The sequence below is a fragment of the Candoia aspera genome, chromosome 3 (assembly GCF_035149785.1).
Source record: "Candoia aspera isolate rCanAsp1 chromosome 3, rCanAsp1.hap2, whole genome shotgun sequence".
Taxonomy (NCBI): Eukaryota; Metazoa; Chordata; class Lepidosauria; order Squamata; family Boidae; genus Candoia; species Candoia aspera.
The window spans coordinates 152,152,817-152,174,115 of record NC_086155.1 but is presented as its reverse complement, the minus strand read 5'-3'; the positions used below and the strand labels follow the sequence as shown (position 1 = coordinate 152,174,115).

General features: G+C 39.4%; 1 protein-coding gene across 2 annotated transcripts in view; it reads right to left on the bottom strand.

The window, feature by feature from the left end:
- The window catches only part of RTTN (rotatin), a 102,926-nt gene that overhangs the window by 40,156 nt on the left and 41,471 nt on the right, over positions 1–21,299 (bottom strand). For both annotated transcript variants that reach the window (XM_063299049.1, XM_063299050.1), the window contains exons 25-34: positions 20,942–21,181; positions 20,049–20,193; positions 19,012–19,166; positions 18,058–18,277; positions 16,571–16,699; positions 15,006–15,113; positions 7,341–7,499; positions 5,579–5,650; positions 1,390–1,582; positions 58–140 (exon numbers count right to left, since the gene is read on the bottom strand). In XM_063299049.1, coding sequence (XP_063155119.1) covers positions 58–140; positions 1,390–1,582; positions 5,579–5,650; positions 7,341–7,499; positions 15,006–15,113; positions 16,571–16,699; positions 18,058–18,277; positions 19,012–19,166; positions 20,049–20,193; positions 20,942–21,181 — 1,504 coding nt within the window. The remainder of the gene's footprint in view (positions 1–57; positions 141–1,389; positions 1,583–5,578; positions 5,651–7,340; positions 7,500–15,005; positions 15,114–16,570; positions 16,700–18,057; positions 18,278–19,011; positions 19,167–20,048; positions 20,194–20,941; positions 21,182–21,299) is intronic.

The window sequence follows — 21,299 nt, the reverse complement described above, 5'->3', positions numbered from 1 at the left end:
TATCCCATTTCACTGTATGTTCATGACACAGGAAACTTACACTAGCTTTGAACTCACCCAAGTGTCAGAAGTTGACTGAGAGCTTGGAGATTGGCTTCCACCACTCTGGACTCTCCAAGCAGAAAGAGACTCTTCAAAGTCTGGAAAGGGAAAACGGAGAGGGACAGAATCCAAGTTTATCAAAAGCGCATTATTTCCTCTTGCCACCAACAGATTCTCAGCTTCTTGGAACGTTGATAGTGAGCTCGGTATCCGAGATACACAAGAATACTTGGTCATCCATAAGCCTCATCCAGGCAACCACAGTTTGTAATTTGGCTAATAAGGCTATACAAAACATGATTGACCTAAACGAGACTTCCCCAATCCCAAATTATTTTTAACTTTTAAACAACCCCCTTTCATTGCCCAGTAAGCAAAAGTCAACACTGTATGAAATACTTATAAAGGTTTTTCTTTATAAATATAGAAATTTAGTTTTTTCAATACTCTGTATAACATCTGCTTTTTGAATTGTGACGCTCAAGTGTGGGACATGGTAATTAATCGTCACTGGTAAGCATTTTGTGCCATAAAACTGATGACAAACTGTTGTTTATAATCATATGCCCCACGATACTGATTTACCCAACAGTGAATAGACTTAAGGTGAAGGTACACTTGATTTAGCGGGATGGGTGGAGTGGAGAATGCTGATTGGAAAGAAGAGAACCACAAGGAACTCTCTATTATTTTATACAAGAGAAAGCAATAAGCCACCAACTGTTTACTTAGCGTATCCAGTCTGATTGTCTGCCAAACAAACCTCCATGATACACACTGAGAATTGATAGTTTCCACGTTCCTCTCAAAGTACACATAAGAAGGGGCCCTTGCTCTGTATGGAGCACTGCCAACAATTCTCATGAAATGAAAAAGTATTTCATAAACCCAGTATGGAATTTCTCACAGGACGTCATTAACACAGCCACAAAGAACAGAGAAATAAATTGCCAGTATAATCTTTTAAAGCCGTATCTTGCCTTTTCAGCCTCTTCCTTCCTTTACATTACACATGTATTCTTCTTGAAGTTCTACTTAATATATATATCTTAGAAATTCCTACATTCAATTCTTCTTCTTCACAAAGAGAAAGAATAAATTACACAGGCACCTTTTCCATCTCCAACTACAAACATGCATTTTCTAAAAAATCTAATTGCACCCTGAACACTGAACCAGATCAAGGAGTAAGGTTTAGGAATGCACAAGTATTGTAACTTTACATATTCACAGAGGATATTTTAGATTGTCACATAATTAAAACTGCAATCATGAGAAGAAACTATTGAGAACAAAGGAAAGAACAGTGAGATTCACAGTAGGTGAATTCTTGTAAATACCACTTACCATTCATGCCATTCTTTGTTGATACCACGTGATCTCCCAAGGAAAAATCCACATCAAATGTATACCGACCCAGATAGCACCCCTTCACCATCTCATGCAAATGCTCATAGAAGTGGCAATGATGTAGCAAGGCCAGCAGGGCAGGTTTTCCAGACAGAGATAGACCAGATCCTTCATCATGTACACAAGGCCCCTGGAAGGAACAGAGGGAGGGAGGGTAAAAATGTTCTCCTCCTTATATTACAGGTTCTCATCCTATACTCAAGGGTAAGGTAATAGGGTACCAGGGATGAAATTTCTTCCCCCCCCCTTTTTTCAATTTTGAGGACTTTGTGTTTACAGTACTTCGTAACTTTACTTTTTACAGGGAAAACTGTGCCACGGATTGTCGATAGTCTGATGTCAAATTTGGCAACTCAGGAACATGAAAATCTCACATCTTTCATCTTACAGTGCATATGGGGAAGGATCTGTAAATCGTGAATCCATGAACATGCAGGTAAGCTGCAATTTATAGCTTACTGAAAAAAAATTATCTCCTTGTAGGTGTTCATTTTTCATTTTTTTGAAAACTAACTTCCACACTCTTAATTGTGGTATAATTGTAATTGTAGAATTTAAGCAAACTTCAACATTTTTTTTTAATTGGGAGGATTTAACTCATAATATAAACATTGTTTCTTCTTTCTCCTTCCTGTCCTTCCCTACACTCCTCTTTATTTTTCTTCATTTTAACAGATACATTAGGGTATTAAAAAAACATTGAATAAAATGTGGTTGAGAGCCAGTTTGGTGTAGTGGTTAAAGAACCAGGCTAGAAACTGGGAGACCGTGAGTTCTAGTCTCACCTTAGGCAGAAAGCCAGCTGGGTGACCTTGGGCCAGTCACTCTCTCAGCCCTACTTGAAAAGTTGCAACTGTGACTTTAGAAGTAGGACTTAACCTGAGTCTCTTTTTATGACTGATACAGAATTTGGTGTATTCTTTCAAAGGTGATGATACCTTGAGCGGAATTAGACAGACACTCACAGTCACACAAACATGCATAACTAATTGGCTTCTTGCAAAATCATCCTGCACTATTGGATCAACGCCATTTGTTTGCAAACCCAGCAAGTCTATCAGCACCTTTCCAGGTGAATAGTTTATTAATGGTTGGTTATTTTCCATTTGAAATAGCAAATTTAATTGCTCGGTGAATGCTTTTTAATTGCAATTTAAGACTTGAGCAAATTTGGAATTGTGTGCGTATGTTAACAGAAGAAATATGAACACTATGTTGCAAAATGTATTAATACAAAATGAAATGGTAACAGTATCCTAGAATCCTATGAAAAGTTTTTTACATTACAGACTAACTTAAAAATGAGTTAGAGGTCAGAAATCATTATGGATCCTCATACTAAAAACTACGGATTGTAACATCAGATTGGCTGCTTCAAAATGTCAAATTATTATCCACATTTTATTTTTTAAATCTTTTAATTCCTTAACGAGAACATTTTGTTCTTGAAATGAAAAAAAAATATGGCTGGGGCTCATTTTTCAGTTCTCTTACCTTCATTTGAGAAAATCCTGTGATTTCAACTGTAACTCTCTAAGATATTTAAGTAAGTTGTCACAGCTGCATCCATTTTCTTTCAAGTTGCAGTAGTAACTTTATGCTAGCCCTGCAGTAGCACCTAAAATTCTGTTAATCCAAATATAGAACTAGCAGACAATACTGATGACATGTTTCATGCAATAAATGGAAATACATTCTAAAAGACTCTTGCCAAATTCATTCTTATGCTACTAGTCACAAACTCCAGATGATCAATATATAGCTTAGGTTGTAAACAACCATCACAGATCTTAGGTTTGATGCAAAGGATATTCTTCATCCCTTTAGTGAGCATCTGGGCAAGATTAATCTCAGAGCCAGTATGTTGCTGTGGGTGTCGCTGGACTATGGACATCTGCTATACTAGTTTTGCATGTTTTCCAATTGTGGGCTGCTTGTTTTGCATCATTTAAACTGAGCCTTAGGTTTTTCACTCCATCTTCAGTTTGCTTTGCCCATATTTTTGTTGGTGCTGTTCACTGAGACTTCCACTGTGTGGGTTACTTTCTCCACAGTGGTCTGCAAAGAAGGTGAAGTTCTGCCATTCTACATACATGTCCAAACCATCTTAATCTGCATTTTTGTATTTCAACCTCAGTTGTAAATTATTTACTGCATCTCACTGTTACAGTATCACTCTTGAGACAGCTGTGTAGGGAGATTCCAGTATATGTTGTAGGTGCCACATTAGGAAACCATCAGTCTTGTTTAGGCCTGCTTTTAACAATGTCCGTGTCTCAAATCTGTACAGCAAGACCAGCAGGACAGTGCCTGCAAGATTTGCATCTTAGTTTTCACTGAAATGTTTTGTTTCCTCCTGAGGCACCAGTTTAACAATTCAAAGACAGCACTGGCCCAGCCAATTCTGCTATGTACTTCTCCTTTTGATTCTGGTTTCTGTTCTTCCACCCGTGACTCAAGAAACCTGAACTAGTTAACCTACTCTATTTGGACATCAGGCAGTCTGCTGATGCAAAAGATACTACTCTAAACACAGACACACACACAGAAGCTATGACTCATTTTATATTTCACACTAGAGCAACCAACTTGGAAAATCAGAATAGAATTCTGCTTCAGTTTTGCTCAAGAGGAATGGCTAGAAAACCTATTACGTCCTTTGTGAATATTTTGGCTGGCGTTTCCACAGGCATATGCAGAATACTGCTACTAGTTTCCCCCTGCTCACTGGGTCCAATCCAATAAGCTTTATTTTAAAAGCACAGATTTACTATTGAAAGAGTTCTTAAGCATCCATGAAATATTTAAAAAGTTAATCACAAGCATACTAAAAAGCATTAAGATAACAGCTTCATACTGACAAGTCTCAAATAGGCAGCTTGCCAAACTGTCTATTACTAATCCATGTTGGCACTGTTCCTCAAAGCAGGAATTCCATTTTCATCTCCATGTCCTTCAAGTAGCTATATTAAGTTGTTTTAAAATTAATTTTGCAAACAGCTGTTTGATTAAAATCAAATTCCTGTCAATGCCTGCTTTCACGTGTCTCCCTTTGATGCCACTGCAGAGCCAGACATCAGCCCGAGTAGTGAGGTCCTGCTGTCATGGAGCCTCCTTTGGCTCCTTTAACTGTGAAAAAGCTTTTCTAGCCCCATAACTTTCATTACCAGACCAAAAAAACAGTCTCCCACAGCTAACAAAGAAAATTGTGATCTGTTCAGAGTTTCAGCAGGATTGACAGTTAAGAACATGTAGTGATTTTTGAAGAAGGACCTGGAGAATGCCTGCTTACTAGTACTTCCTAGTACTAGTACTTACTTCTAGTACTTACTAGTATTTTTCTAGCTCCAACTTTGAGGAGAACAGACACAGGAGCCACATGATTCCTTCATATTATATCAACAGCACCAAGCATTCCAAAGGAAGTTTTAAAGAGTCATGTTACATTTTGTTTCATAAACCCTCCCCAACTACAGGATAACAAGACTTAAGCAGCATTATCTCATATGCATTGATACACTTCATTTCACTAGATACATTGCTATGAGCCATCATCAACCCATAAATTAGATTCTGAACCACTGTGGAAAGCATCCCAATAGAAAAATGTTTACAAATATTGTAACATCAAATACAGAAAACAAATTGAATTCAATCAGATTGATAGCAAGGGAGAAGGAATGTGATGGCAGATTTGCCTCTTAGAGATCACAGCTCTATATCTAACCTCACATGGAAAAATCCACATAATCCTATGGCCTGAGGACACTGCATCTATGATCGTAAATTACAACTAAAGCGAATTGGAATTCAGATATGTATTTCCTTTTAAAACAAAAATAGTTGTGAATGTTAATTGAAAAATGGTATAATGGGTCCATTTTCAAGACATTTCTAAATCTACTTTTTACGAGTTGCTTAACCTGAAAACCACCAATACAGAAACCTTTTTTTGAGGATCAATAGGACCAGGAGAAAATTCTTTTGCTTCTCTCTTAACAAGATAAATTGTGCATCTGTTTCACATCTTGGTACATCTAAAACAGCTTGTACTCTTGCTAAGTTATAAATTGCTGTTTATAAACCTACTGATGAACAGTAATAACATATCAAGTCAACTAGTCACCTGCCAAATGGAGTCTTTAGCCTCTTCAGCTGGCAGTGGGATAACCAAAAGATTCTGGAGAATAAATGCAGCCTACAAGGGAAAAAAGTCAAACATCAACAGTGCCATCTGGCTGCAGTTAAAAGGACCTAAGATAGTATATATTAAATCATCAATATGATGCAATGAACACATTAAATTAATACAGTTTTTCTGTTTTAAGACTCCAGAAGCTTTTTTGCTATTCAATGGATTATTTAAAATAAATCAAATTTTACATTCTATAGTAAAATTGAAGCAGAGAGGAAAAAGATCTTTCTATGTAATTTTTTGAACAAATTCTTATACAAGTCAATAGCTTAAAAGGTGAAAGTATTGTAATTCAGATAGTATTAAATTTATTTTTTGTACTAACATTTCAATTGTCATAGTTCTGTCAACTTTCTGAAAATTGCTTCCTGCATATCACTTAACTTTTCACAATGGCTAACCTTGTTTGTTTACATTGTGGAGAAAGATGAGGTACCCCTTAAAATTATTATGGAGATTGATTCCACTTTGTTTTTACTTTCTCTCCTCTCAGTATCTAGGAAATTGCAATCCCAGAACACCTAGATGGCACGTCTAGAGGCATCTCATGCCGTATGAAAAACAGGAGTGAGAAAGGTCTTGGGAAAAACACATGAAGTGGTTTAGTGATCTGATTGGCCACATAAAGGCAGACTCCTCATAAGCTGACTAAGGAACATTTGTCACATAACTGCTGTTCCGGACTAGATCTTAATCAAAGACAATTTATTCTTATCATGCATTCCCAAAATAAATTCTAAATATGGCTAGATTTGGACATTGTTTTAAATCCCCTTATATGGTTTATAAAAGAAGGAAGGTATGATAATGAACAAATGCTTTTCAGGCAAAAATATTAAAAACGTTAAGGCGTATCACTGCAGTTATTAGCTATATCTTGATAGTATCACAGCCATTGAAACTTAAGGGAAAAACTTATATAGACATTAAAATCTTCCAAGTCATTTTTTAAAACAAAATGGGTATAATCCAGTCAAAGAAAAACTCTGAAAAAAATAGGAATAACTTCCCACTTCACTCTGTATGAGTGAGAAGGTCTGATAGATGCCTTTTTATAATTAGAATGTGTGGGACTTAACTATATGAAAGAACCCAAGAAATTTTCTGACAAGTTTAAAACACCTTAAATGCCAAAAAAAATCCTAGAACACATGTACAAGTAATTTAAAGCATGGGGAGGGGGAACCACCCCTCCTCAATTGCATGATATTATATAATTTCTGCATCTCTTATGATTGCAACCATAAAAAAATAATAGGAAATAGACCTAGATTATAGTTAAGTTTCAAAAAGCAAAAACAGAAAACGTATTTATATGCATTTTGTTCGGAGCTGCACTAGAATATTTCTCCTTCCTCCTCTGTACCATAACAGTTTATAAGTCAGGGTAAATGCAGCCATGAGCTGCATCTTTCTTTGGTATCTAAATGCATTGCAATTTCCTTGAAGATTCCTGTAAAGGAAAATACTAGGTAAGCATTACTGAAAGTACTTGGAGAAATGCATCTAATGCAGTAGATGACAACGCTAGCAACCATTTATATAGGAATCATCCACACCCAAAGCTTTTCCTTTAACTCCATATACTGCAACAGTTTTCATTGTTCAGGGGCACCATCCCTTGGAGAAGCTTTTCAGAAGAAGAGAAAGGCAGACAAGAGAAAAGCTAAGTGCGCAGTCTACAGTTACATACCTCTCTTCGCACCATGCTGCATTCGGATTTGTCCAGAAGGATGTTAATTACAGTTCCCCATAATCCTCCTGATATGTTCTGGCAACTTTCTGCTAAAGCAAAGCATCCCACTTCTAGTGATGTAAGTGCTGATCCTATTGCAAGTGAAGTGAACTTTACCTAGTATCAATGACAAATCACATTAAATTTATTTAAAGATTTGTGTGGCTGCCCATCTCAAGGCACAACTGTGGGCGGCTCACAATTTATACATTAAAACTCATGTTCCCACCAGACTTCTCCATGCATCTTATATAGCATGTTGACGATTTATAAGTGTCTGTTCAAATTAAGAATTGATTAAATAGCGTGGTTTTTACCGTAAATTATTTGCCTCAATCTAGTTGCTGAATATTAAACATGTACTTTCAGGAAGCCCTAATTTATGGAAAATTTAATCCACATATGAAGCCTTCTAGGATAAGTATTTTTTAAACATTGAGAAACTAATTATTTTCCTATAAAACACATATGCATGAAGACAAAACTATTCATCCTAAACCAATGAATAAAATGAATAAAAAAGATCCAAATTTAAAATCTGATCTCAGTAAATTAAGTTTATTTTCTCTCTTTTTTTCCTTCCCCCAAAGTATGATTAAAACAACAAAAAGAAGTAATTCTGAATCTGACAATCTTATACATGAAAACATTTTATACACTGGAACTTGAAAGAAAATAGAAAATGGCAACTTTATCTAATGAAACACACTTGAATCCATGATTAGTCATTATCAACTTTGCTGGACAGGAATTTTGGGAGTTACACTAGATTGGGGAATCTGGTTTATGTCACAATAAATCATTAAAATACATAGAACCTTGTTGTTCTTACATTTCATAAAAGAAGCTCTTTTAAGATCCCCTTCTTTTCAGCTGTACATATGATATTACTTTAACATAGCACCCAACTCTTCAACATGTTACGCAACACTAGTAGTCTCGGGTTAACGATCACTCATTCAGCAACTGTTCAAAGTTGCAACTGTGCTGAACGAGTGGTACTTACGACCGGCCCTCAAAGTTCCAGCCATCGCAGCACCCCCACGGTCAATTTGGGTCCTTGGCAACAAGCTCACACTTATGATGGTTGTAGCATCCCACAGTCACATGATCACAAAGCTAGAAATCAATGGGGATCACAAAGCAAGTCAATGGGGAGGTCGGTGGGGAAGGTCACAAGTCGCTCTCATCACTTTTTCTCCCGAGGAGCCCACTATGGATCTTATACTCCATAGCATGCAACTGCCCGCAGCACCTCCCTTGCCTGCACTCACACGGTGCCACAGCACCTCCTCCCCCACCTGCCAGTGGCACTGCAGCATCCCCTCCCCTGCCCGCCAGCCTGCTTGCAAGCTGCCTGGGACTTGCAACCTTCCCTGCGGACCTCCCCATTGACCTTGCTTGTTGGAAACTGGCAGGAAGTTGCAATTTGCAGTCATGTGCGGTCCTCACTTAATGACGGCAATGGGGACTGCTGGGATTGCTGTTGCTAAGTGATGCAGTCATGTGATATTGCGCTTCACAACCGCTTCACTTAATGACTGAAATTCTAGTCCCAATTACTGTCGTTAAGCGAGGACTACCTGTATTGTCAAATTGAGTCCACATCAATCCCACCTCCATGCAGCCTCCAAAGAATTCTAAGAATAAAAGAGCTCACAACAAATTCTCATATTCTTTACCATGTCAACAGTTTTTTTTCCGTGAGATTTCAACAAAACTAGCAAAGGGTAGCATTGTGGGTGTGTGGAAACAATGGTACAAGAAAAAGGAAGTATGCTTTTTCTTTCCTTGGGAGCAATGATATATTCCTACATATGGGAGATTTCTGAAAGGCATTTTAAGTTGAACAAATGTACTTCCACCTACTAGGGAGGTGGCTGGATTGTGCTGCAGCGATAATATGCAAAATGATTATTCCAACAATAGGTAATCTAGTATTAGCAGAAAATAGGCTTTTGTTCTGTAATTCATATTTTTCATGCTGATCATTGCACAGAGAAAAGAAAGAAGCTGTTACAACAGCTGTTCTTCCAACTGCCGTCTTAGCTTATAAATAGGCAATATAACTTCGGAATATCAAGATTATTTCATCCAGGCCCTTCCACTTCCATACTTACTGTAATTAGTTGGGTACAATAATGGCTATTTTCCTCCAATTGCTCCCTCCCTTTTTTCTCTCATGTTCAACTTACCCACAGACAGCTTAAAAAACAAAACAAAACCCTGTGCCTCTTCTTCTGTTTGCAAAGCTTCAAGAGTGAACTTTTTTCAGTACTAAAGACCACACTGAAAACCCAGCATGAACCAGATGTCCAACCCACACATACAATGGAATGGTGTGTGTGTGTGTATGTATGTGTAGGTAGGTAGATAGATACACACACACGTACTTTAACAGCCTATATAGATGAGCATTGGATGTGAGGCATAACACAATGAAGAGAAGACTCTTGTGTAATGGTTGCCTCTGGGATGGATGCACATGGAATGAAATGAGCTTGTTTAGAGAAAAAATCCTTCACAACCCAAATGAGAGTTTTCTTCTGACTGGGAGGAAGGTCCACAATGAAATCCACAGAAATCTCGTCCCAGGGGCGGGATGGGCTGGCCACTGGCTGTAAAAGCCCCTGTGGTTTCCCCCCTTTTCATTTTGACATGGCACAAACAGGATAGGAAGCAACATAGTCCTTTACGTCACGCCTTAAGGTTGGCCACCAAAATTGATGGCAAACCAAATGCAAGGTTTTGACAAAACCAAAGTGTCCAGCAAGTTTATCATCATGGGAATGCTGCAAAACATCAGCTCTTAAAGTTTCAGGCACATAAAGGCGGTGTTCCACCCATGCCAGACCGTTTTCAAAAGAAACAGTGTCTCTATTAGCTAGCAACCAAGTGTCAGATTTCAGCCCCTGGAGAAAGTCCTTCTGTAACTGACAAGGAACTTGCACTTTCCGCTTCCCAGACTGGGCTGGGGGCAGGGTTGCCTGTGCACAGGTCTGGCTCCAAGTGGCAGCAACCAAGCCCAGTTGTGATTCAGTGAGAACAGTCCCAACCACATCTGCCACCTGGTCAAGGTCCTGAGGCAACCGTGACAAAGCATCGGCCAGAAAGTTTTTTTTCCCGGAATAAATTTTAACTGGAAGTTAAAGCGACTGAAAAACTGAGCCCAGTGAATCTGTTTAGGGCTGAGACGTCGTGGGGTGCGGAGGGCTTCCAAATCCGTGATTGGTCCAAACCTCAAAAGGGCATTTAGCGCTTTCAAGGAGATGGCGCCAGGTTTCTAAAGCTGCTTTTACAGCTAACACCTCCTTTTCCCAAGCATGCCAACAGCATTCTGTTTCAGAAAATTTTCTGGATAGATAAGCGCAGGGTTTTAAGCGATTTTCTGAATCCCTTTGTAACAAAATAGCCCCAATAGAGGAGTCAGAAGCATCAACTTGGACCACAAAGGGGCGCTCAGGATCAGGGTGCTGTAGAATAGGTTCAGCAGTGAAAAGGGTTTTTAATTTCTCAAATGCTGCCTGGCATTCAGGCGTCCCAGTCAGCACTGCCCCAGGATTTTTTACTTTGCGTGTCTCCCCCAAACCCTTGGTATGGAGCAAATCAGTGAGGGGCAGAGCAATCTCAGCGAACCCCTGGATAAATTGCCAATAGAAATTACTGAACCCTAGGAAACTTTGTAATTGCCTCCAGGTGCGGGGGCGTTCCCAACTTAGAATCGCCTGAATTTTTGCAGGGTCCATTTCTATGTCCCGGTCAGACACTTGATAACCCAGATAGTCAAGTTGGGTTTTGTGAAACTCACATTTGGGAAGTTTGGCATATAGTCTGGCATCCCTAAGCTTGCGTAACACCTGTCTGAGGAGGCGTTTGTGTTCCTCCTCGGTTTCAGTGTAAATGAGGACATCATCTAAATAAACCAGAACCCCTTTAAGCAAATAATCATGTAATACTTCATTAATCAATTGCATGAAGACTCCGGGCGCCCCTGCCAACCCAAAAGGCAGGACTTTGTATTGAAACAACCCTAGTGGGCAATTAAAAGAGTTTTCCACTCATCTCCAGCTTTTATGCAAATGTGGAAGTAGGCTTCGCGAAGATCGAGCTTGGAGAAAATCTTGCCCTTCGACAAATGAGCTAACATGTCCTTCATGAGCGGAAGAGGGTACTGTTGACAATAGAGACAGAATTTAACCCTCGATAGTCCATACAGAGTCGAAGTGTGCCATCTTTCTTTTCCTGGAATAACACAGGAGCCCCAACTGGGGAATTAGCAGGTTCAATAAACCCCCTTGACAGATTTTTGTCAATGAAGTCCCGTAATGCCTCAAGCTCCTTCTGAGTCATCAGATAAATTTTTGGTTTGGGCAATTGAACATTGGGGACCAACTCTATTGCACAGTCAATTTTCCGGTGGGGGGGTAACTGATCTGCTTCCATCTCCCCAAATACGTCTGCAAACTCTTGGTATTGAGCAGGCAAGCCTTCTAAATGTGGCAAGTCAGGGTGCGGTGTGGAGCTCGCTGCCCTTCCAACCCCCGCTCGTGCAACTATCTCTGCTGTAGGAGCTTGGTAAAATCCATCTGCAAAAGTCACAGTTCTGTGTTCCCAGTTTATATAGGGGCTTCGATAGGTCAACCATGGGATCCCCAAGATTACAAAGGGATTGCCAACAGGTGCTACCACGAATTTCAAAGTCTCATGGTGACTGACCATTTGCATTGCCACAGTTCCAGTGAAATGGGTTGCCCGCCCCCCCTGCTGTTGAACCATCCAACTGTGTGAAGATCAAAGGATGCTGGAGGGGGAAACTAGGCAGGTCCAAAGCAGCAACCAGATCAGGGTGAATTAAACATCTGGATCACCCAGAGTCAACTAAAGCCCATACCTCTGTAGTTTTTGTGCGGGAACCCAATTTCACTTTTACTGCTAAAGTGGGACAGTCAGCACTCACCATAGCATCTTCGCACCCAACCTCTTCCACCTGCCTGGTGGCGCCCTTCATGGCAGGTGGCTGGCGTTTCCCGCCGGCTCCTTAGAGTTGTCTTCAGCCTCTCCCGAGAAGTATATTACTTCTTCATCATCGGCTGTCCCTCTGGCTGCTGTCATTCGCTGAGGGGGGGGGCGATTTGGCCGGCGGCTTCCCCGCTCAATCTCCAGCCTTGGCTTTTGGGCAATCAGCTGCTCGATGGCCTTCCTTTCCGCATCGGAGACACTGACCCCTCACATAGCGCCGATCTCTCTCCTCATCCCAGGCTTTATAGCTTGGCCAGGCAGCAGTCGCAGCACTTTGGGGTCCCCTCATGGTGGCGGGTGGTTTTTCAGATTTTCTAGTTTGCATGAAGTTATGCTGAGCATGCTCAGCCTTTCCTGCCAGACAGATCCAGTCGTACAATGACTCAGGGTCATCTCTACACAATGCCCACCGCATCACTTAATTGAACATACCAGTCAGCCGCTCGACCCTTCAACTTGGTGGCAATGGCAGTTATTTTAGCCTCTTCAGAAGGGAAGCATGCCCCAAATTGCCTCATATAACTTTTAGCATTTGTTAAAAAAAAAAGATAACTTTGTTGGATCCCCATCAAATTTGACAGAAAAGTCTCTCACTCCACCTCCGGTTGGAGTGGGACCAGCAGGCACTTGAGTGGTTTGGCCCCAAGTTACAGTAGTTTTCCCCTTACGGGGTGGGGATACTGATGGCCAGGCTCTGCGGGGTGGAGATTCATCCCAGAGCCGTCTCCGGCCCTGCTCCGCCGGCGGTCTGGATGGGAGGATGGGGGATGATTGCGGGAAGCTGGGATCTCCTCCGCATCTCCCCTACCCCTCCAGTGACAAAGACAGGTTTTTCAACATGAACTCCATCGATTCTATTTTGGCTTCCACCACTCTTAGTCTCTCAGGGGTTTGAGAGTCCCCTCTCCTTTGCGCGCCCGGTTTCCTCTCAGTTGACACCATAGTAGATTCTGTCTGGGGTTAGTGGGAACCAATATTTCCAGGACTCCTGGTTGGGGTTCCCCCACCTCATCCAAGGTGAACAACTCTGCGAGTAATTTGCTGGGTGCCGGTTGCTTTGGCTCTTCCCCATTGTCAGATTCCTCTGCATCAGAATTGGAACTCGATTCATCCCTTAACAGGTCTTGGGATTCTGAAGGTTCTGGGGTGAGATTCAGTTGACCGTCGACTCAGGCATCACGCTAGCCATCTCCTCGAGTCCCCCGGCCATAGATTTTGACTCGGCCATTGTTAACTATTTTCCCTCACAAGAAACTGATCTTGGCAGGAGCTAACGGTACAACTTTGGGGATTCTCAGCTTTATGTAATGGTTGCCTATTCTAAAACACCATCAGACTCATAAGTGTGAATTCAAAGATATCTGATTTATTAAAGAATAGTATACAGGATCACAGAGAAAGCTGAGAATGATAAAAGCGCACCAAATTCAAACTAAAAACCCTCGGTGCAAATGAGATCCCTCTCCCCGTAGAATCTTCTCAAGTTCACAAATCCCAGGTGCTCCTAACGGTTTCTGATGGTCTGTGGGAAAAGTCCTTGAACAGATAACATAACGCAAACGCATTCCATTGTACTGATTTCACATACAGAGGTCTCACAGCAGCTTCCTCCCAAACAGAAACGCATGTCAGCGCCATGGCATGTGAAACGTTATGATGTATAAACTACATTGAATCAGTGAACATGACATCTTGTGCTCCAGCAGAAGATAGATTAGGGCAGAGCAAAGCAGTAATTTCTACCTAATTTTAGTTCTCATTTTCAGAAGCTGTGCCATCTTGTATGCTAATCTCTGTGCACAAGAAACATCTGCCTTCCAGATTTATCCAGTGGCTGATAGTTGCCAAAACAATTTACAATTTGATCATAATGGTGACTATGCTGCAGACTTCTGATTCTTCATCTAACTACCCCAGATAAAAAAAGAAAAGCATCTCACAATTGATTGAGGTCTATGGCAGAGCAGATTTATTTAGACATTTTAAGACCCCGTGTATCATTTCTTAAGTCTCTTTACAGACACTAAAATCTTCTGTTAACTGGGAAGTATTAGATGCAGCCCATTCACATTTCAGATATTTCAAAAATTCAAGACTGAAAGAAAGAAAGCAGCTTGATGAACTTAGTTTATTTATAATCATACTTGTATATGTGAATGAAAGAGTGAGAAAAAAATTTGTATGGATATAAACTCAAGATTCTGTGGGAAAGTATATTTATTTTGAACAATAGACTTCCAAGGAAGAATGATCAGACTTCAATTGTGTTTAAAAAGATACAATAGATGGCATGATTCTGATGCTATATGTTCAGGAAAGGTTAGGGATAATCCCCTCCTTCTTTTGGAATTCCAAAAGGCATAAGGAAGTTTCCTGGTTTGTATGTTATGTGGTTGTGGTGCTGATGAACACCAAAATAAAGACCAAACTATCTAAAGTTCTTTCCAAGCTTGATGCGAATCAAGAAATAACCACACAATTGCTAAGGTCATTACTTCCTACCTCTGCAGCTTCAAGGCTGGGAGCCAAGCTGGTAAATCACAGTTTCAGTTCTCTTGCCATGGCAGTGAAAAAATATGCAATAAAAGATAGGATTTCACTAACCTCAGGGTCTCTATCTACCCATAATGGAATAAGCCATGCTAAGCCTTGTCGAAATTGACCTTGTTCTTCACTGTTATCATATGGCAAGAACCAGAGAGAAACCCAGTCCTAAGAAGGAAATATTTCCGTTAAAAACCAAACAAGCAACCTTTGGATTTTCTCTGAAGTTAGTTTTCATATACTATTAACTCCTTGTATATTTTCCCACATTTAAACCTATGAACTTTCTGAGTCAGTGAAATGCATATCCTAAGCTAGCACTTAAATAGCATACATAAGGCATAATAGAACACTAGTATATTTTGTAAAACTAAAAGCACCGCACAGTGAGAAAGGTCATCATATAATCTAGTAAAGTTAGAAAAAATGGAAGAAAGAATAAGATCAGGGCTCATTCTTTTCTCTTGCAAAACTGCATTTTATATGTGAAGTTATAAATGTGTGAAAACATAATGCTAATTTAACACTAAGGCTCTCTTCTTATTAAAAGTCATTGTTGATTAAATTAGACTGAATATACAGTTAAATACCTAAGGAACATCGAATATAAAACAGAAAATAGAGCCTACACCTTTATAGGGATGTACCTAACTCTGCTTCATCTAGCCTAGTTGGAGAAGGGTCCTTACAGTGTATTCTCTGCAGGAAATAGCTCTGAAACTGAAAAAGCTTTATCTAAAAGGTTTCTGGAAATTTTTACTGGAGAAAATCTTAATTCCTAGGTCTGTTCTTCTCATTCTTTTGCTCATTTTCAGTTTCTCCCAACAATTATGGGCATTCTTTTTGTTTTGTTTTGTTTTTTGAGTAAAGTCACATTCCCAGAGAAATAGTGATGGTTACATGGTCAGTGGAACAAAAGCAGAACAAAAAATGAAGATATCAATTCATTTCTCATTTTGTCACCCTCTTCTCCTTCCCACTATCAGAAAGCTGGAAGAGCACATAACTCTTACTAGAAGTCTTGACTGATCACTGATAGAGGAGTTTTGACATTAGATGGAAGCCCACATATGGCCCAAGGGTCAGAGAACACTCATATCTGTGTATTAATATAGCACCAAGGCAAACAGATGTGGGCTACCAGGAGAACTAAGATTTAATTTGCATATAAGCATATAAGATCCACAAATTGATCAAGTATTGCACAAATTCCAAGTTATCTGTGTGTTGACTTTTATTTCACTGACTGCATAGAGTGGACAATTACAATACACTGCTATGCATTAAAAAAAAACTTTTTCACTCTATACAGGTAAAAAAGAAAAAAAAGCTATACAATAGGCAACCAGTCAATTCCAAGCTCTTTTTAAGTATCTAGGCATATAACCTAGATACGTTATCTTAAACATTACCCTAGATTTAGTCAGCCATCAGTACTGAGGGAATGGTCCTTCTTAAATATAAAATGTTCCCACTTAAAATTGTTTTACCAAGGATCCAGCAACAAAATATTCATGCTGAACTATGAAAATAATATCAAGAGCACTGAGGTGTAAAAAAAAAAGTGATACTAAGCAATGCAGTAATCCAGGACAGAGGAGAACTTTATCTTATCATTTTCCTACCCCATCTAGAGCCTGAATGCTCATTTCATGGGACAAGTGAAGCAAACAAAGGACAGCACTCTTGGTAACTCCTTTCCCCATGAAAGACATGGCATTGCCTCCCCATTCAACATAAAAAGATGAGATGACCTGGAAGGAGAAGCAAGAAACGCTGATCAATGACTTCTCAAAAGTTTGTCACAAATATCATCTTATCAACCCTCAAAGACTGTAACTTTAAAGTCTGTAGCTTTACTACATGTATACTGTGTTTTTCAAAACTGGTGTATGAAAATTATAAACCTTGAACCTTTCTCATGCACACACAGTGAACTAAGTCCAAGGTGGTTATACTCCTAACTGAATTGCTTCTGTCGGGGTGGTGCGTGAGTGGAGGTGCAGAGGGTTGCTTGGGGAAATGAAACCTTTTACATGCAGATTCCATTCTGTTCGTTCTGGATCTGAAAATAGCTTCTACTCCCACAATGCATACATTCAGCATTTTTTAATTCTGTCCTTACTGGGCACTGGCCAGATGTAAGATGCAAAAATGTATTAATTCTCTCACTTGGGGGATATGCAAAAAGAGAGACAGTTTAAAAGCCTGAAGAATTTTAATAAAGGCCTGAAGAACTGACAGCTATTGTATGATATATCTGGGTATATGACCTGTGAGAGGTAGTATTTCCTTTGAAAGAGCTATGCCTGGATGATGTCTTGTTTAAAGATCTGGGGTGTGATATTTGGTTCTTTAAGCTATCAAGCTATCCTTTAGTTCATTTACTAAACATTGCATAGCATTCAAAAACTCAAATGAGAGGTGATACAGGATTTCTGAATTAAGATTTTTTTTCAGCTGTAGGGTTATTTTTTTTTAACATAGCGATGAACATACAATATTTACATGATGTACAACACCACTTTAAAATATTCCACTCTGCTGGGCTGTGTGTTAAAATGCAAGTTAGAGCCCATTTGTGGTGTTCTCACAAAGGAAATGATCTGAGGATTAGGCTTTTGTTTTCAGAAATTAACCAAGGAATATGGAAGCTATTATAAGTGAAATCCAATATGCTATTTTCTGATTCATGTTCAAAGGGGTAAAGATGTCTTTTAACTGCTATATGACAAGTGTGTTTTCCAAAATAAGCAACAGACACATATTTGCATCCTGCAGTAGTGAAAGGTATAAACAAACCACATTTAGTAATGAAACTATTCATTGACTAGAACCTGGTAAAATACTATACTACGATACCTTTTAAAATTCCCTTTCAATGACAAAGAAATAGGCTTTGGTCTAGAATTCTAGTAAACAAAATCCAATTCAAAGGATGAGCTCCCTAGAGAAACGCCCACCTGTGGGGGATACAACGAAACCTGTACCCCCTCCCTCTAATGAAATATTGACCAGAGCGTCAAGCATTCTGCTTACAGAAGGGACACTTCAGAGTCAATCTGCTGTTTTTATTTCCCAGTCACACAAAAATTATTCATCGTTCATTTACCTCAAGAAGCCCAGCTAAGTATTTCTTGCAAATCATGAATGGCTCCATTGTGACAGAGTATGAACTCCAGCCTGGGAGTGAAGTGACATGAACCATACCACTTAGCGTTCTTTCCAAAGAAGGTAATCCATAGAAATGAGGGGCATCTGTTACTCGCAAATACTGAAGAAGTTTCAAGGCTAGTTCTGTTCGGAAATAGCCAGTAAGTTCTAAGTCTTTTCTGTAAAAAAGATGGTAAGATTAGAGACAGTTTGGTGTAGTGGTTAAGGAACCAGGCTAGAAACTGAGAGACCTTGAGTACTAATCCTGCCTTAGGCACAAAGCCAGCTGGGTGACCTTGGGCCAGTCACTCTGTCTCAGCTCTAGGAAGCAGGCCAGGGCAAACCACTTCTGAACTCTTGCCAAGAAAACAGCAAGGACTTGTCCAGGCAGTCACCAGGAGTCAACACTGACTTCAAGGAGCGTGCGTGCACACACACACAGATATTGTATTATATAAATTGGCAGTGTTGATTATACGGCAGTAGTGATTATTTACATCCATAACTGAAAATATTTTATCTTAGACCTAATATGCTAGAAGGGAGAGTGGGAGTTAGACTGGGTATAAGAGCAGAATGGAAAGACTGCAGCAAACATTTGGACACAATAAAGATACTTCTAGAGCTATGTCTAAGAAAAAAGTGAAGGCATTCAGTATCCCTGTCTGTATCACTTATAAAAGGAATCTTTTGAAGTTATAATTAAGCTTTGAGGAGGCTGCATGTGGCTCTAGAGCATCAGGTCTTGCACCCCTGCTATATACAGTACTTCAAGTAAGTCTTAACCAGGAGGTGTTCCAAAAAGCCTTACTCCCTGTTACCATCTTCTACATATTAAAAGGCTGAAACACTTTAAGAATCAAATAATTATACTAATGATTTGTACTGCAGGGCATCTCATTTTATGCCATACCTGTCAGTAACAGACATGAACCTGAGCAGAAGTATATTAAAGAAAGCAATCAATTCTTTGTGCAGTTGTTGTCTTACAGCAGTCTTTAGGTCATCAGCTTCATCTTGTGCCTGAGATTCTGGTTGTACCACAAGATCTAGCAGAGATTTTGGATTCTGCACAGGAGATCAGGGCATAATATCAGAATAGAACAATTATTTCATTACCTATTCTCCAACAGAACATAAAAATCAGGTTGAAACTAGCAGTTGATATGCTTCTTCCATACTAGAAAGAATCTATGTAAGAATACATTTTTTAACAATTTATACAGAATGAATATGCTGCATAACAGAGTACACCAAGTTATTCAGTAAACTAATTTCAGTAATATAAAATTTCAAGCAACCAGATGGTAAGAGTTTCCTGGCAGAGACAGGACAAATTTACCACATGGTTTGTTAACTGGCACTGACTCCTTGGCTACAACCTTCCAGATTCAGTGAGTTTTTGAGGACAGTTTTTTATTTTTTTGTGAACTACTATATATCCAAATGTACTCCCTGTTGTAATAGCCATTCTGTGGGAAGCATATATTTCTCCTGATCTCAAATCGATTTTTATTGGAAAAAACATGATTGTTTCTAATCTCATGTGCTTCTTGCTGTGGAACAATCTTCTGGTAAGTTCTTGTGCAACGTTTATACAAGATAATGGAGCAACACGAAGGCTCTTTTTCTGCAGAGGATAGAGGGCCTCCTACAGTGGATTGTTCCTCCAATTCACTCCAGCTGGTGGGGCCAGGATTTTAGACCATACTATGGGAAGTAGTTGCCACCTCCTAGTTTAGATTACACATAAAGAGAGCTCCATCCAAAAATACCAAAGAAAAGAAAGCAAAGAAAAAAAAATTAACCCTTCTTATACTTCTTACTATTCACACATGACACAGGATAGAGAGGGATAAAGAGCCTTTTGAGACACGGGTAACGTTACAGAGCTCTACAAATATGAAAATACAGAATCTGTTGAAATCAGATGTTACTCAAGACCCTTACATGCTTCAGGACCACGTCCAGGATCCATTTTAGGTGTTCAACCTCTGAAAGGTTCTTCTGTTCCTTCAGAAACTTGTTTAAAAAGGATATGACATCAGCCAAAAGTTTTTCATCCTCTGAAGAAGCTGGAAGCACCTGAAGAAACCTATTACATACAAACCATAATATTGTACATGTCATTATGTAGCTGTAGCCTGTCACTAGTATTACATGATTGATGTAGCTTGCTGGAAATATGAACTTAAACTTAAGAGAGTGAAAACAGCAATGTACTGATGCTAAATGTAGAATCAAAATCTTTTGTTATGATCATAGATCAGAAAAGATGCTAAATGTAAATGTCAGGAATACAAAGCAGTTGAATGCAAGAGGGTTTTTTCAAAAAAAATAATAAAAATCAAAAGGTTCAACCATGAAATAGCATATCAGAAAATTCATAGCAGAAGGAATGGTCAGAGCAGTTTATTGCCTTTATCTTTCTCCCCATTCCTCATGCATTTGGCCTCTGTGAACCATCTGCATAGACAAATCAGACAGCCTGAAAATTACCAAAATCAAATGTCTCACTGATCTAGGCATTCCTCACCATATTCTGGCAGGCAGACAAATGTTCTGCTTACAATGGGAAGAGTAAAAGGGCAGAGAGAAGGGACACACTCTGCCAAACACACTTTGTAGTGCTGCTTTGCGCTTAGCCAGCCTATGAATATGAAAACCTTCTCCCTGCTTGGTTGCTAAACACAACTGACGTACCACATTCAAAGGTATTTGTTGCTGTGGAAAATGCTTGGGAAGATTCTAAAGACACTGGCTATCTTTGAAAGTTTCAAAGCTGAATCTACAGTGACAGATGGCTTTGTAGTGGCATAGGCACCTTGTACTTACACACCAACCTGCTTAATGCTGTTTGCCAAGCCAAGGACTTGAAAGTGGCTCCACAAGGACTACTGCTGCACATTAATGCCAGCCTATCATTCAGAATATAAAAATTCATTCTTGTGACAGCAGCCCTAACTTCCCAGTGGGATGCTGCTTGAATGATGGCATTAAGACAATCCTCCAGACCGAAGGTTGCACATGTTAACTTCAGGATAATAATATCTTCTGAGGAGAGCTTTAATGTGTTGGAAAATCTGTAATTTTTTAAAAAAAATGAACATTAAAATGATAATGAAAGGGTTTATTTAAAAATAACCAACTAATAAAGCATCTCAATTTGTATTTTTGTTCTTCTTCTTTCATCACATTAAT